The sequence below is a fragment of the Manis javanica genome, chromosome 3 (assembly GCF_040802235.1).
Source record: "Manis javanica isolate MJ-LG chromosome 3, MJ_LKY, whole genome shotgun sequence".
NCBI classification, from domain to species: domain Eukaryota; kingdom Metazoa; phylum Chordata; class Mammalia; order Pholidota; family Manidae; genus Manis; species Manis javanica.
This window is the reverse complement of record NC_133158.1, coordinates 195,823,477-195,840,962: the sequence shown is the minus strand read 5'-3', so window position 1 is coordinate 195,840,962 and position 17,486 is coordinate 195,823,477. Positions and strand designations below refer to the sequence as shown.

Genomic DNA, 17,486 nt, shown 5'->3' with positions numbered 1-17,486 from the left:
AGTTTGCAGATCAGCAAATACGTAGCTATGATGGGCAAAACAGTGACAGTGCTGTTTCTGATCTCAGCTGGTTTACTTATTTAATGAGCATGGGCTTTATCAATAGTTGATTATTAAGTGTTATTTTCAGCCTAACAAACTGAACTTAATTTAGTAAAGGAAATATTTGCGAAGTATTTTTTGCTTGCCTTCCTCTCTTTGCTACTTGGATTCCTCCAGCCCTCATGTGTTTTTTTTTTCCCCCTGAACTGAATCCCTGAGACTGAGAGTGTGTAGTGAGAGGCCAGGCCTGGGAAATCTGAGGCAAGGCTAAGAGTACATATTAAAGGACAATTAGAGGAATGGGCTAGCCTGGGGAAACCACTGTGAGCGGCACGGGATCACTGATGCATTAGACTGGAAGGCCAGAGTGGATAAATAGGTGAGACGAGGCAGTGAGCAGAAATCAGGGACATAGGAACAGTGGAGTTTGGGGAACTGATGTGAGAAGAGGGCACAAAAGGAAAAAAATAAGGAAGAGTCCAGGTCACATCAAGAATCAGTCCACAGAAACTGAAAGAACAATGATATCATCTAGGCAGCAAATTTGGGATGTCAGAGCAGGAGTCCTTTGGCATTTCAGTGCAAGTTGTGCTCTAGCCAAGAAGCTTCTTGGGCATTTCCTATCAGGATAGGAACTGGATCCCGGGTGTGGCCCCAGAGTCCTCCCGTAAAAGCAGGTCATGGGTGTGTCTGCCTGGAAGGGGAATGGAGGTGCCTGGGAGGGTCCTGACACTTACAGAGAGACATTAAGGACGTGGGGCAACAGGGGCATACTCAGCCCTTTGCTAAGCATTGTCTGTTCCCTGACTCACAGCACTTAGTTGAAACATGCCATCTTTCAGGCAGTAAAACTACCAGGCTGGGGTAGAACCATTAAAGGGCCCTTACTGTGTCTGCTCCATTCCAGATGATCAACAAGCCTTGTATCTCTGTGGGTTTTATAGCTCTGTTCTCATGTTTCTCTGCCCATTTACCCAGAAGGCAGTGCAGAGGAGCAACTATAAAGAGAATAAAGATGCTTCACTTTAAAAGCTGCTAAAGTTTGCATCTGTATAAAATCTCAGTTCTCTTTCTTAGGTTTTCCATAGCAAAAAAGAAAAAGGTCTGTTCACAAAGGAATGTGCTAGAATAAGTAATGTAAATGAAGATTAATTCATGAGAAGAATATAACTTGTGGTCATGTAAATAGTTTTGCTGTATATTTAGATATGTAATAAATATTTACATGCATGCATAGCATATAGTATGAATACATATGCATATGTATAAATTTACATTGGTTAGGAATTTCTGAGAGTTAGATTTCCACTTATTAGATATTGGTACAAAATTACTTTGTTTAGTTTTATTTATATTATAAAATTAGATAAATTTACAGGAAAAGAACTAATTAACCTTAAAATCTCATTTATATTTTTTCACTCACTTCTAATCATGCATGTCAATGTATTTAATTTATAACTTAAATTACTCCATATATTTGCATATAGTGATATTCACTTAGTGTTTATTTTTAATAGCCTTATTGTATGGTGATGTAGCATTTTTATTTATTTATTTATTTATTTAATGTATTTTTATTTTGGTATCATTAATCTACAATTACAGAAAGAACATTATGTTTACTAGGTTCCCCCCTTCACCAAGTCCCCCCTACATACCCCTTCACAGTCACTGTCCATCTGCGTAGTAAGATGCTGTAAAATCACTACTTGTCTTCTCTGTGTTGCACAGCCCTCCCCGTCCCCCCCACGCACTATACATGCTAATCATAATGCCGTCTTTCTTTTTCCCCACCCTTATCCCTCCCTTCCCACCCATTGTCCCTAGTCCCTTTCCCTTTGGTAACTATTAGTCCATTTTTGTGTTCTGTGATTCTGCTGCTGTTTTGTTCCTTCAGTTTTCCTTTGTTCTTATACTCCACATATGAGTGAAATCATTTGGTACTTGTCCTTTTCCGCCTGGCTTATTTCACTGAGCATAATACCCTCTAGCTCCATCCATGTTGTTGCGAATGATAGGATCTGTTTTTTTCTTATGGCTGCGTAATATCCCATTGTGTATATGTACCACATCTTCTTTATCCATTCATCTACTGATGGACATTTAGGTTGCTTCCATATCTTGGCTATTGTAAATAGTGCAGTGATAAACATAGGGGTGCATCTGTTTTTTTCAAACTGGAGTGCTGCATTCTTAGGGTAAATTCCTAGAAGTGGAATTCCTGGGTCAAATGGTATTACTATTTTGAGCATTCTGAGGAACCTCCATACTGCTTTTCACAATGGTTGAACTAGTTTACATTCCCACCAGCAGTGTAGGAGGGTTCCCCTTTCTCCACAACCTCACCAACATTTGTTGTTGATTGTCTTTTTGATGATGGCGATCCTTACTGGTGTGAGGTGATATCTCATTGTGGTTTTAATTTGCATTTCTCTGATGATTAGTGATGTGGAGCATCTTTTCATGTGCCTGTTGGCCATCTGGATTTCTTCTTTAGAGAACTGTCTATTCAGCTCCTCTGTCCATTTTTTAATTGGATTATTTGCTTTTTGTTTTTGAGGTGTGTGAGCTCTTTATATATTTTGGATGTCAATCCTTTATCGGATCTGTCATTTATGAATATGTTCTCCCATACTGTAGGATACCTTTTTGTTCTATTGATGGTATCCTTTGCTGTACAGAAGCTTTTTAGCTTGATATAGTCCCACTTTTCATTTTTGCCTCTGTTTCCCTTGTCTGGGGAGATATGTTCATGAAGAAGTCACTCATGTTTATGTCCATGAGATTTTTACCTATGTTTTTTTCTTAGAGTTTTATGGTTTCATGACTTACATTCAGGTCTTTGATCCATTTGGAGTTTACTTTTGTGTATGGGGTTAGACAGTGATACAGTTTCATTCTCCTACATGTAGCTGTCCAGTTTTGCCAGCACCATCTGTTGAAGAGACTGTCATTTCCCCATTGTATGTCCATGGTTCCTTTATCGTATATTAATTGACCATATATGTTTGGGTTAATGTCTGGAGTCTGTATTCTGTTCCACTTGTCTGTGGCTCTGTTCTTCTGCCAGTACCAAATTGTCTTGATTACTGTGGCTTTGTAGTAGAGCTTGAAGTTGGGGAGCAAGATCCCCCCCACTTTATTCTTCCTTCTCAGGATTGCTTTGGTGATGTAGCATTTTGATTATAATTCCCTTATTCTTGACGGTTGGGTTCAATAATATTTTTATTTTTCATTACTGACAATATCATTGGTCTGAATATTTTTTGATAGATTAGTTTTGGGTGTTTCCCTGGGGCATTTTCCCCAAAGTATGATTAATAAGTCAAAGGGCAGGAACAATTTATAGCTTTTGTTACATATTGCCAGGTTGTTTTCCAGAAAGAGTGAGCTAATCTGCCACATGCCACCATCAGTGGATAATGCACAGTCCCGCCGTTTATAGAGTCTGTGCACACATGAGAAGTATAATTACATTTCTATCCCCAGGCCTACTTGTATAGATAGCTCTCATAATAAACTCAATATGTGATCTTTGAAATTATAGAACTGATAAAGCGTGTGGCTAATTCCTTCTTCAGAATGTCGAGCCTTGAATGTAGGGCTCTGTGGCTGGAGAACATGCTGTGTTCAGGTGGAGACAGGCCCCTTTTGGACAGGGGTGGTGCTGTGGTCCTGCCCTGTGAGTGTCCTCAAGGCTAGAGTTAAAGGAAAGGAGGATCCCAGTGTTTCTGTCAGTGAGGTTTTCGGGTCTTTGAGGAGTTCTGGAGGGTTTCCGGGAGGCTGGGGGCACTCTGGAGTCTAGCATGCAGAGCAGGAGGAGGGATGGGATGCTCAGTGGGTGCACTGGGGCCATCATCACTGAGACGTGAACATCCTGGGTAGCTGCTAACTGAAGGCCTTTCGCATTGCAACTCAAGGGTAGTGGGATCACTTTTTCCTTTGTGACAGCATTATTAATTTTATAATGGAAGTCAATAGAGATTATATATTCTGTGGAAATCTATTCCTTCTATAAGGATATGCTTGTCAGTCTGTAAAGGTTCCTTTGCCCTGTTTCTGACAGGGGAAGAACTTAAACCTTTCCCTAAGGAAGAAATGTCCCTCATTGCTCATACATGCTGACATAGCATTGTACTGTTGCCAGCTTCCCCGGGGACTTGCAGAAATCCTATAAGCTAAATGTAGAACATGTTACAGCATGTCATAGAACTGGGCCAGTAGGGTACTGCAAAAGACAAACATGTTCCATTGAGCGAAGTTCGGAGAGGCAAAAAAGAGCAAAGATACTTATCGAGATGATGTTTGATTGTTTAAAAAGTATCATGTGTATACATCTTAAAGGAAGTAAACTGAATGGATATTATCATAGCAATTCCAAGTGATAAAGTTACCTGAAAGCTGAGGTATAAAATGGTTTTGATTTCCAGGTCCCAAAATAGAAGGAAGTATTTTGGGCAGAGAGAGGTAGGAAGCATTCAACAGCCAGCAGTGGTAAGGGAGAGAAATTCTAGGGCTGTCACATGACCTAATTAGGGATTTATTTATTTCTTACTGTCAATTCATTTTTTCTTTTTGGTGGTGAAATATATATAACAAAGCCTGCCATGTTAACCATTTTAAAGTGTATAATTCAGTGGCATTAACTACATTCACAATGTGGTTTGATCATCATGGCTCTTTCCAAGATTTTTTCAGCACGCCTGTGCTTGAGAGATTCGTTTTGTAATTGGATATCTCAGAACTTTGTCTGGTTTTAAGATATGCAGAGTGCAAAATCTTCCTTTTTTTTCGTGTGAACATATGTCATGGATTGGGGGTGGTCCTGCTCGGTGTGTGTCTCTCATTCTTCAGGTCCCTCCTGTCCTTCCTGATGTTGCCTGCTTGGTTGAAGAGGGTGCCCATCCGAGTAGAGGAGGAGGGATATGGCTTGTCAGGGGCATGTGCAGAGCTGTGTTCTCCTGCTGAGACCTCTAAATTGACTCTATTTGTAGGAGGACATGGCCAGTCTTACTTATTTAATGTATTTTAAAATTAAAAAGCCATATTATATTCCTGACAGGTCAGAAAACAGTTGAAGAGCTTGTCATCACTTTGAACACAAAATGATTACTATTTTTTCGTATTTCCTTTCAGTCTTTTGTAAATACATGTTTTTGACATCGTTGATAATGATGGGTCCGACTGTATACAATTAACTTACCTCTTCATCTAACGTGTCACATACATTTTTACATGTTGCTCAATAATCCTCATAATAATAGGCCTGGAACGCACGTAGCTCAGCTGACATACACCTACTACTTGTCTTGACACTTAGGTTGCCAAAACTTATAATAAGCAAGCATCTTCAACTGAACATTTTTCTATAGTTTAGCCCTTTTGTGATTTTCTTTTAAGAGAGAGACAAACACATAGCTCCTATATATCTTGTGGGCGTTGACTCCTGCATTTTTCATGAAGTTTGGGCATAGTTAGTGGTAGTATGTTTTTGTAATTAAAATGAACATCAGATGAGTGACAGATGACTTGTTTGCAGGTTGTGAAAATCTTAGAGAAGCATGACCCCTTGAAGAACACCCAGGCAAAGTATGGATCCATCCCTCCAGATGAGGCAAGTGCCGTGCAGAATTACGTAGAACACATGCTCTTCTTGCTGATTGAAGAGCAATCCAAGGATGCGGCAATGGGGCCGATTCTGGAATTTGTGGTCTCTGAGAACATCATGGAGAAACTCTTCCTTTGGAGCCTGAGGCGGGAATTTACCGATGAGACTAAAATTGAGCAGCTGAGGATGTACGAGATGCTGGTCACCCAGTCGCACCAGCCTCTGCTGCACCACAAGCCCATTCTGAAGCCCTTGATGATGCTGCTGAGCTCTTGTTCAGGAACCACCACCCCCGCTGTGGAGGGGAAGCTGGTTGTCCTGCTTAATCAGCTCTGTTCCATCCTTGCCAAAGATCCGTCCATCCTGGAACTCTTCTTCCACACTAGTGAGGACCAAGGGGCCACCAACTTCCTCATCTTCTCCCTTCTGATTCCCTTCATTCACCGAGAGGGGGCAGTAGGTCAGCAGGCCCGGGACGCTTTGCTTTTCATCATGTCTCTGTCTGCTGAGAACAGCGTGGTGGCCCATCACATTGTGGAGAACACCTACTTTTGCCCAGTAAGTCCCTCTCATTGGCCCACTTTCCACCTACTCTTCTTTTCCTCTCCTGTGCTAATGATAAGTAACTTATTACTCCTTTCTTTCCAGCAAAGTTGTATTTGGCATCTTCTATGGAAAGGAGCATAGGAATTTACTTTGAGATGCTACTTGAATGAGCAGTGTCAGCTCAAAATAAGCCAACAGAGGAAATATAGGTGTTACTGTTTCTTTGTTCACTTCTGTTGGGTTAGGAACTCCTGTAGTTTTTTTCTAAGCATATATCCTGAGCAGTTGGTAAAACTTACACTTCCTATATTCTTAGCTTTCCAGGTTGATTTTGTACCAGTGAATCGTGGCATGAGGTGAGACCCCCTCACAGCTGGTTTCACAAATTAATTTCTCTCTCAGCAAGATGATGACCATAATTATAGATACAAAACACTGATTTGATTTGATTTAAAAAAACAAATACATACAGTTTGAGGCAGCAAGAAATACTTTGTATAGTTTCTTAATGATTGAAATGTTGAGGGATAAAATATAAAGTCCTTTGCAGCTGTAGGAGTAGCCAGGACCCAATCACACTTCCAGAAAATAATGTGAGCTTTCTGGGGTTCTTAAGATGCCGTAGAGCTCTGATTATTTTTTGGTGTTAGTATTGTCTTCGGAAGGGGGATTTCAATGACAGATTTAGATCTTTTGGTTTGCATATATGTCAGGGAGTAGCTATTTTTATTTTTCCAACTCAGGGAACATTTCCAGTTTATTTGCATGATTATTTTTTTACTGATTACCTCATTACATTTCTTTAGAAACTACATTGTCTTAAATATGCCTGATTCTGCTGGACAAGTGTGTAAGACCATTAGTGAGGTTTATTGGCATAGGCCAGGCAAATTTCCATAAGTAAATCAGGTCCATTGTTAACTAACACAGTTGGGGAAGTTCTTGACCAGGGCTGAGGGCCTTTAGAAGTGTCTGTGGGGTATGTTTAGTTGTCACAGGGACATAGGTGGCCGGGGAGGGAGGTCCACTGGCGTTTAGTGTGCAGGGACCAGGAATGCTAGTGCCTGGTAGTCTGCAGAATAGTCTTGCCCAGTTAAGAACTGACTGGCCCAAAATGCAAGTAGCAAATCCTAGTGAGTTAACACAGTGTATTTTGCTTTGAGATTCAATCGTCTTCTGTATCTTACTAATTCTTATTTTTACTAATTCCTATTTTTACTAGGTGACCAGGGTAACCTAGTGTCTGGTGAATGTTTTTTTCTGGGCAAACAAATGCATAAACATTGTGAAAAACAGAATTTCAAGTAAGAAATTCAGTGTGCCATGTGTCTCTTCTCTTCTGGGTTCTGATTGATGGAATAAGACACTGAACAAAGGTTGATAGTCACATGGGAGGTGAAGAGCGATTCCTTTCATCTGCGCCAATGTACTCTCTCTTATCTCCTTCAGTAGTCCAGTTTATAATGAACCCCTCAAAGAATATATCTTAGGCAAAAATGGGACTTCTCACTTTGAATTTAAGCATCTTTAGCATACACTGCTGTCTTAGTTCTCTATTTCTGCTGTAACAAAGTACCAACTTTCAGCAACACAAATGTATGTATTATCTTACAGTAGTAGTATCTTACTATAAGCTAGAAATCCGACAGGTCTCATCTCACTGGGCTAAAATCAAGATGTCAGCAGGACTGTGCTTCTTTCTGAAGGCTTTTTTGTCGGTGAGTCAGTTTTCTAGACTTTTTCACCTTCTAGAGGCCACCCACAGTCCTTGGCATGTGGCCTATTCTCCCATTGTTACAGTCAGCAGTGGTGCACCTCTGACCATTCCTCAGTAGTCACGCCTTTCTCTGACTCTGCTCTTCTGCCTCCCTCTTCCTCTTTTAAGGACCCTTGGGATTACACTGGGTTTACGTGGATCATCCATAATCATCTCCCTACTTAAAGATCAGCTGACTAGAACCCTAATTCCCCTCTGCCATGCAACCTCATTTATTCACAGGTTCAGGGATTAGTGTGGTGTAGACAGCATTGGTAGGGGAGGGGCATTATTCTGTCTACCATGATTGTTGTATCCAGTTTGGAGAGCTCTTGAAATTTGAGCAGTAACACAGCAAAATCAGAATTCTTTTAGGAGTTGAATCTGGTCATGTAAGATGGTTGAGTTTGGGAGATGCTGAGGAGGTAGGGAGACACGTAAGGATCTGGAAATGAGTGTGAGGAACCAGAATGAAAAGGAGCTGGACAGGAGCAACATTGTGGAGGTAGAAGGTTATTTAAAAATAAACAGTTTTGTGAGGGAGCTATACAAAAGTTTGAGTTTGGGCTTATTTGAATTGTTTTGGGTATTTCTGTTAAAGAAGGAGCACAAGTATTGAAACAAATCATCAAAATATTCAGGTGCTTCACCTGATCAGTATACACAAGGCAATTAGAAAAGATACCATTTACAAAAGCAACACAATCCTATGGTTTCTTTAGTAAGTCAAACAAATACATTAAAAGCCTTTACAGAGAATTATAAAACTTGATTGAAGGGCTTAAAAGAAGATCTAAATAAATGGAAAGCACTGTAGTTTGTAGTTATTGTGTAGATGACACTTCCTGCAAATTCATCTGTAAAGTTAATGCAATGTATGTTTTACAACTTTTTGCTAAAAAAAAGTAAAATACAGAAAATTTGGAAGAATATTGAGGTTAATACAGTATACATATCACCTAAATTCAAAAACTTAACATTTCACCATATGTTGGTGTATTTATCATCTATGCTTTTTATTTGTTTTTGCTGTGCCATTTGAAATTGAGTTATAAACATTTGAAATTAAGTTACAGACACTAAATACTCTAATGTGTATCTCCTAGAGATAAAGACATTCTCTTACATAATGATAATATCATAATTGTATCCAAGAAAATTATACAGTAATTCTGTAATAGGATCTAATGTCCAGTTCCCTAATTATGCCCAAAATGCCTTTCATGGATTTATTTCCAAGCTGGAGTCCAATACAAGGTACAATTCTGGCTGTCCTATCTCTTAAGTCTCTGTTGATCTATAACAGACTGCCACTATTTCCCCCCATGACGTTGACTTTTTAAGAGATGAGCCATTGTGTTGTAGAAGGCCCCACATTCTGGGTTCATTTCTTGTATAGTTTGACTTGTCCCTCACCCCTGTATTTCCTGCAAATGGGAAATTAGGTCTAAATGCTTGATTAAATAAAATTGGTAAGAAAACTTTATAGGTCATCAGTACACTTCTGATCGTATATCAAGAGGCATGTGTTGGGTTGTCCCCCTGTTGGTGATGCTGTGCTTGGTCACCTGGTTGGTAAAGGTGGTGACCACTAGTTCTTCCCATCATAAAGGTAAAATCTCCCCTTTGTAATTGTAAGTTATAAGTTGTGGGGTGTTGATGTGACTTTAATAAAAATACCAGTAGGGTTTTTCAGAGAACATGACAAATCTATGCTAAGTTATATAAAGTGTGTAAGAGACCAGGAATAGCTGAGATAATTATGAATAACAGTAACAATAATGTATTTATTGAGAGCTTACTATATGCCAGACATTGTTATTAAAATCTGTTAAATCTTGGGGGTGGTTTTCTATTCTGTTTCATATGTTTGTAATATTTCATACTTAAAATTTAAATATACTAGGACTAGAATAGAGCATGTTTTTAATGTTCAGATTTCATTTACTCTGTTGCAAGCAGGTTTCCCTGAGTAATTGTTGTTTTTATAAAAAGGTGTTTTAAAGCACTGTACGGTTCATTAAAATTGGAGAAAAAACATCATCTCTAGCTGACCTGATTTGCTAACATGGAATGCAGAGCTTCGTTGTGTTCAGTTGCCCCTCAGGATAGATCCCATAATCTTATTTGTACCCAGTTTTCTATAATTACATCTGACAACATAATTTAAAAAAAGTCTTCTTTATGTCAAAGATAAAAGTATACTCTATTAGCCATGTGGCTAAGGACCACAATTGACAAAAAGCTTTCTCTAATTAGTATGATTGTCAAAGTGTGTTAGCATCAGGCTTTGGGGAGAGTAATGGCTCTTGAGGAAACTGGACCACGCTGGGAAATGCTGGTTGTTGTAGTTGATAGGAAGAACTTGCTAGTTCCACTGCCTCTAATCTCCAGATGTGCTTTCCCAAGAAAAGTGGGAGAATGGGGATACTCTAGGGAACAATTTAAGGCCAACAAATGATTGGAGACTATATATGGCCTATCACTTCTTTTGACTTTTTTTTTTAACCACATGTTGTTGATTACGCCCTTGTAGCTTGTTTCATATTGGCAAAAGGAGAAAACAGCCTATACATAAATCAAGAAATGCAAATTGAAGTAAGCAACCTTTAGGTACTCAGCCTCAGATAGAAAGTTATTTATCCCATATCTAGAATTTATGAGGCTTTTTATTTTGGCATGTTGTATGAAATGGTCCCCACCAGATGTTTTGCTGCTAGCTTCAGACTAAAGCCATCTGCTAAAATCTTTTTGTTTTTGCTAAAATTAACTGGGTCCCATTAGATATTTAAAGTTAAAGGTAGACCTTCCCTGCCTTGCTCAGTCCCGTGCACGCTCTTTCTTTCCTGCATTGGAAACATGGCTGTGTGTAAACCATGATGCTCATCTCTCCCTCTCTCTTTTTTGTTTTTTATTAAAGTATGAGATTTATTTATTAAATTTATTTATTAAAGTATGAGATTTCATGATGGTTTCACATGAACAACATTGTGGTTTCAACATTCACCCCTATTATCAAGTCCTCATCCCCCCTATTATAGTCACTGTCTATCACATGATACTTATCTCTTGACATGCATTGCTTTCTTCAATTCTTGCAATGACTTAGTGAAGAAACTGAATCTTGGAGGACTTTTATGCTGTAAATGGTAGAGCCTAGTTCAAAATCATATTAGTCTGATATTAACCATGCCATTCTGCTGTCAGGGAAGTGGTTTGCTTTTTTAATTGTCTGCTGTCATCCTTATCATTTTCTATGGTGATAAGTTTCTTTTAAGGAGACTCTTGAGAGAAGATAAATTAGAAATATTGGGTTGCTACTTAATGTGTTGGGAATAAATATAATGTTTCACAAATGACTTTTTTGTGGCCAGGATCAATAAAAGGCTAAAATAGTGGATGAGCATTTTATTTTTAAGTAGCTGTTGAGGGTCTGTTTTTTAATTTTTAAGTTAAAAATGAAATTTAAAAGTAAATAGATTGTGCCATTAAACACTTGGGAAAATCATCTACAGACCTGTGGCTGCGCCTCCTTTTCCCTGTCCTGTTCCCACGGCGCCCTCTGATGCCTCTGTGCAGCAGTGGCCTTTCTTGCGTTTCTTGGTTTCTGGGCAGTCTCCGGCATCTCGCCTGGTCTGACTTGGGCATGGGCTTTTCCCCCACACTAGCCTTACACAGTGTCTAGCCCACAGTTGGTTTTCTAGAAATATACGTGGATTGGGTGAAATCATCTGAACTCTGAGCAAAGTCTTGGAAGAGAGGATATAAATACTTAGCTGTAAAATTTTGGAATCTTGTTCTTAAGACTACGTAATACTCTTCATTCTGCAGAATGTTTTCTTCCGTGTTTCTCTGCCCTTCTGAAGAAGCTAGTAGAGACATTCTCTAGCTCTGCTTTCTGGTGGCAAGAACACAGCAGGATGCCATGTCCAGCCATCACACTGCACTGTCCTTCTGTACAGGCAGGCTTCTGTTTGCCTCTCAGCCATGCTCTCTAAAGAATACTCTTCTTAAAAAGTGAATATTAGGTATGTGTTATTTTTAATTACTGTCACTGGTGTATGTAATTTGAAAATTAATGTTGCTGTAATTATATTGATATACTGAATAGTTATTCCCAGCTTTTTAGTCAGACAAATTAAGCCTGTCTTTATGAATCTTCAAAGCCTCAAAGTGGTTAAGGAATTGGGAGTATGCAGAATTAAAGCCTTTGTTCTGTGGTTAATTTAGCATGAGTTAGCAAATGTAATTGATTTTTAAAATGTGGCATCAAGATTAGATTTCCCTTCAAGGAGAACTTTTGGTCTCTGTTCTCTCTTGCCAGAGGTTTCTAATTTACAACAGGCAGCTCAGCCACTCGGGTCACATTCAAAACGGGAATTAAAGTGATTTGTTTGCGTATGTTGACAAGGAGTTAAATACTTTAAAGAGGGGACATTCTCCTTTGGGACCATAGATGCCCTGATTTTGAAAAAGTGATAAATGCTCTATCTTGTCTACTGTTACATTTTTTGTGATTTACATAGTATCTGGCCTGAAAGTGCTCACTAATTTTTCTTTTAATGAGTGAGTGAATGCGTGACTGAAAGTCACTAGGAAACAGAACAGAGAAATGTGTATGATCTTTCGACCTCTGCAATCCTGAAATGGGTTTGCATCTTGCCTCTTGCTGCTCTCCCTGCTCACTGGGGGCCCTTATTCCGTGTGGAGGCACCACACTCTCTCCCATGGGTGGCGTCATCTGGTTTCTCTGTGCTGAGTCCCCAGGCCGACTCTTGTCGAGCTAGCTGTGTCACTCAGGGGAAGTACCCCTAACATCTGATAGTCACCATACCTGACTGCGCAGATCAGCCACACCTGCAGTGTAGACTGGAGTGAACCAGTCAGGCCAGGTGGGCTGGAGCAGACTGCCGTCAGACTGTGGAGTGCCAGGGGATTGCTGTCCAAGGGGGCGCAGAGGGTGCTGGGGGACAGGGTATGGGAAAAGGAGGGGCAGCTCTGAGTTTGTAGGTAACTTTTTCGAGTTCAACATACCTGGATCCACACCTCCTTTTTTTTTTAATTGAAGTATCATTGATATACAATCTTATATTGGTTTCAAATATACAACACAGTGGTTCATTTGCATTATTAAATCCTCACCCCCTCTAGTGCAGTAAGTATCTGTCAACATAGAAAGATGTTATAGGGTCATTGACTACATTCTCCATGCTGTACTACTGTCCCTGTGACCAACTTATATTGTGATTGCAAATTATTGTGCCCCTTTATCCCCTTCACCTTCCCCACCACCCCACGCCAGCCCCTCCTCCTTGGTAACCACTAGTCACTTTTCAGTGTCTATGAGTCTACTGCTGTTTTGTTCCTTCTGTTTTGCTTTGTTTTTATATTCCACAAATAAGTGAAATCATATGGTATTTGTCTTTTTCTGCCTGGCTAATTTCACTGAGTGTAATACCCCCTAGGTCCATCCGTGTTGTTGCAAATGGGAGGATTTCTTTTCTTTTATTGGCTGAATAATATTCCATTGCCACACCTCCTTCTGACTTTATGTTTTGGAGGCCACGCACTGTGGATCATTTTGTTTTCTCTCATCTGTATAAACCTCCCTTCCTTTGTATCTCTGGTGTGTATGGCTTGAGGTGTTATTTGCATATAGATGGCTCCAAGTTTCCACCTCTATCTAGTACAGATTCCTCCCCTAAGCATCAGACCCATGTCTGTCTACTGGACTCTCCACTGAGATGTCCGTCAAGCCCTTTATCCTGACCTACAAAACCCTGCAGGATTGACTCCTTTGTCAGGCTTTTTCTGCCTCTGATTCTGTGCTCCAAAAGTATCGACTTCTCTTAGTTCCTGAAAGATGCCATCTTTTCTTTCTCCTTTAAACTTTTATGCATTCTCTGCTTGTAATATTCTCCTTTCCAACTCTTTTCTAGCTAACTCCTATGTATTCCTTAGCAGCTTGGACATCACTTCTTCTGAGAAGATTTCCTGCTCCCTCCCCGCACTGCCCCAAGTCTGGATTAAGGGCCTTTATTACATCTCAGCACCATATATTTTCTATTACATATTCTGAGGATTTTTACACTATAACAATTTCCTGATTGTGCCTTATTATCAGACTGTAAAGTCTGTGAAGACTTTGCTGTTTCTTTTCTGGGCCTAATTCAGGATTTAGCATCGCCTTGAATGTCCCCATCTCCTCTGAGTCCCTGGAACCTCAGGGTTCTCCCCAGGCAGTGCCTTGTGTTGAACACTCCCTTGCTTCTGTTGGGCCTTCTCTGCACTGCCTTTGTGCATCTGCCAGATTGGGGCTCCTTGGGTGCTGGCCGGTCATCGTTCCTTCCCAGCTGGTAGGCCTCAGTGCTGTGAGATTCATTGTTTCCCTTGGCCTTGTACTCCGCAAGATGAAAGCGGCAGGTGCTCGGCATTCGTGCATTCCTTTCCTATGTTTCTCTGTTACGGGCATCACCATGTTCTCAGTGACCATGCTGGGTAACTGGACAGTGTGAGTTCTCAATCACCCTCACTCACTAAACCCAAATGCTGACAGTTTCATGTTAGGAACAGAGCGCTGTGTGAGGAGGTGAAGCCCATCATCTGTGGACTAGTACTGGATTGATGCGTGTCACAGTTGATCACACTTACATCCATGTTACATGTGATATTCAAGTGTATTGCCTCCTGTCTTTTCTTACAGCTGCTTCAGTTTAGACCCACTTTAGCTCTGTTTGAACTATTGTCATCACATCTAACTGACCCATAACCTGCAGTTCTTTCTACTTGCCATGTTTTTTTGGCCATAATTTTTGAAGATCAGATTAAAGTGCTTTCTGAATTGTAAGCACACCTGTGCCAGTCATGACCTCTAACATGTCTGCAGGAATCTTTCTCATAAAGCTCCCCATGGTTCTGACTTGTGAGATCTCCTGTTCTGGACTGCCTCAGTCCAGGGCTTCCTTCCGCAAACTGAGGTGTGTGCCCTCCATGTATTTGCACTCAGCGTTTTATACTCTTAACACATTGTTTATGAGTTTGCCATCCTCCTCCCCACCCCGAACACTGTGGGGGCACAAATCATAGTTTCTCCATCTCTGCACGCATCTCTTTCATTCTCCCCAGCCCTACCCCAGCCTGTGCCTGGTACGTGAGAGGTAATAATCTCATATCAGCAGTGTGTGTATTAGCCAGATACCTCCAGCGCTGCCGTTCCCATATTGGAGCTGTCCTTCCCCACTGCCTCCACCTGTTGAACCCTTTCTAACTCATTGGTAGCACCTAAGACTTTCGTACCTTGCTACTTAATGTGCAGTCTTTGGACCAGTGGCATTGGGATCACCTAGGAGCTGTTCATTGCAGGTTAAGAACTGTGGAAAAGAGTTTCTTACATTTTTATTTCTGTGAACACAGGTGCTTGCAACTGGTCTCAGTGGTCTCTACTCTTCCCTGCCTACGAAGCTGGAAGAGAAGGGTGAGGAATGGCACTGCCTTCTGAAGGACGACTGGCTCCTCCTGCCTTCTCTCGTCCAGTTCATGAACTCCCTGGAGTTCTGCAATGCCGTCATACAGGTACTGGAGCACGGCAGAGGAGCCTTCCTTATGGTCCGCTCAGAATACAAGCATTGCAAAGGATAGTTTGTAAACATTCCTTCTTTAAGATTTTAATAAATGTTTATGGAATATTGATGCTTTCAGCATACTAAATGTCCTTGAGTGAAAATGCTAGTTTTTAGGTTTCTGGGGAGTTTTAATTGAGAAAAAAATGAGTAGATTTTCTTTATCCTCTTTATAAAATGTGTTAATTCTGTTTTGATTATACACTTAACCATCAAAAATAAGTTAAATGCCTGACTCATTAAATAGGTATTTTTAGGCTTCTAAGTACTCCAAATTATAGCACTTTTTCTTCAAGGTCTTCTTGGGAGTTGACAAAGGAAAACACTTTATTTTGCTTAATGGTGCACACTACATAAAGAATATTGTTATCCCAATTGAATTGAGAAGAAGTTAAGCAGCATCTTAGCAACACAAATTAAATTTGCTTTGAAATTGGCCTGCTTCGGGGGAAAAAACAATCACTGAACTCTAGTAAATTTGGCTTCTTGATTAGATTTTTACCTTCAGATTTCTTGTTACTGTTTTCAATAAACATCAGATTTTATATATATTTAATGATATAGTATGTTTTCATCAAAAATGTTTTATTTCTATACAATATAAGTATCACCTTCATATTAGAATTATTAAGAAATCAAATCTTCTTTATGGTGTTTGTAAGGTGAAAAATGTTAGTTAAAATCTGTTTATCTACCAAATAAAGAAATCGTTTCTGGAAGAAAATGCTAGTAAATTACTTTAGTTCCCATCTCATTTTTATTGCTAAGTCAAAGGAAGTTTTATTTATATATAAGATAAATAGATTACATCTTAAGTTATTTTTTTACTTTAATATTACAGTCTGTGAACATTTCTTGCATAAGGTATGTGGAAATAAAAAAGATGAAACTATTAGTTCCTTCCCAAATGTATACGCAGAGAGATTATCAGTAATTTAAAATCTAGCCTCACTTCCCTAGAAATTGCCTTTTACTTTATTGACTTTTTTTTTTTAAGAAAGAGAAGTACAGCTAACAGGCATGGTTAAGAAGAGAGAAATGATATATTTCATATTATATTTTAAAATTAAGGCTATCGACTTCAAGATTTTTAAATTTGGGTACTACTGAGAAGATCACTTATAAAAAGTATTAGTAAAGAGCTATCTATGGTAAATATATTTTGAAAATCAGAAAGTATTATACCTCTGGTAATGTTTCCTGCTTTTGACCAGTATCTTATTTTTTATGAAAAAGTTTTCTAAATGCTTTCCTCCTCAGTATAAGTGATTTTCAGAAAATGCATCTTCAAAATGAGAAAATTCTTTGTTAGCAAAGTAAATGTATGAATTGTCCATTTTGACAGTTGTACTCTTTTTTAAAATTAGTCACAAGTTGAGATGGGACATAGATGAAGATATGGGGCAAAATTATACTTTACAGTTTGTTAATTTTAACTTTTGAGTCCTTATATACATTCAGTTTACTTGTTGCCTTTTTTTTCAAGTTAGAAACCCAAAATTATGAATTTTTTTTACCAAGCTGTCTATACTAGAATAAGCCATCTGAAAAATTTATGTGGTGGTTTGAAATCTGAATTCTTTTTTAACCATGGAATAAATGGCCAAAATTTGGGCTTCCTTGTTGAATTCAGAATGTACACAGAAATGTCTGATTAAGAAAACCTAAAGATTGAACTCTCTTTTTTGTGACTACCTGTTCGTCTCTTAGGTGGCTCACCCTTTGATTCGCAATCAGCTTGTCAATTATATTTACAATGGATTCTTGGTACCAGTCTTGGCTCCTGCCCTCCATAAGGTCAGTGATTGGCTAATGTAATCGTTTCTCTAGTTAGAGTACATCTGATGGAAACTGAGGAAGGTGAACATAGTATAATTGACTTGATGATGACTATAGCCGTATTTTCCTTCTC

The 17,486-nt window shown here is 39.4% G+C and overlaps 1 protein-coding gene across 8 annotated transcripts in view; it reads left to right on the top strand.

The window, feature by feature from the left end:
• FHIP1A (FHF complex subunit HOOK interacting protein 1A) overlaps nt 1–17,486 on the top strand; it is a 252,114-nt gene that overhangs the window by 175,203 nt on the left and 59,425 nt on the right. For 6 of the 8 annotated variants that reach the window (XM_036998555.2, XM_073232580.1, XM_036998548.2 and 3 more), the window contains 3 exons: nt 5,585–6,211; nt 15,369–15,527; nt 17,285–17,371. In XM_036998555.2, coding sequence (XP_036854450.2) covers nt 5,585–6,211; nt 15,369–15,527; nt 17,285–17,371 — 873 coding nt within the window. The remainder of the gene's footprint in view (nt 1–5,584; nt 6,212–15,368; nt 15,528–17,284; nt 17,372–17,486) is intronic. The other 2 variants (XM_073232581.1, XM_073232583.1) reach the window with 2 other exon arrangements.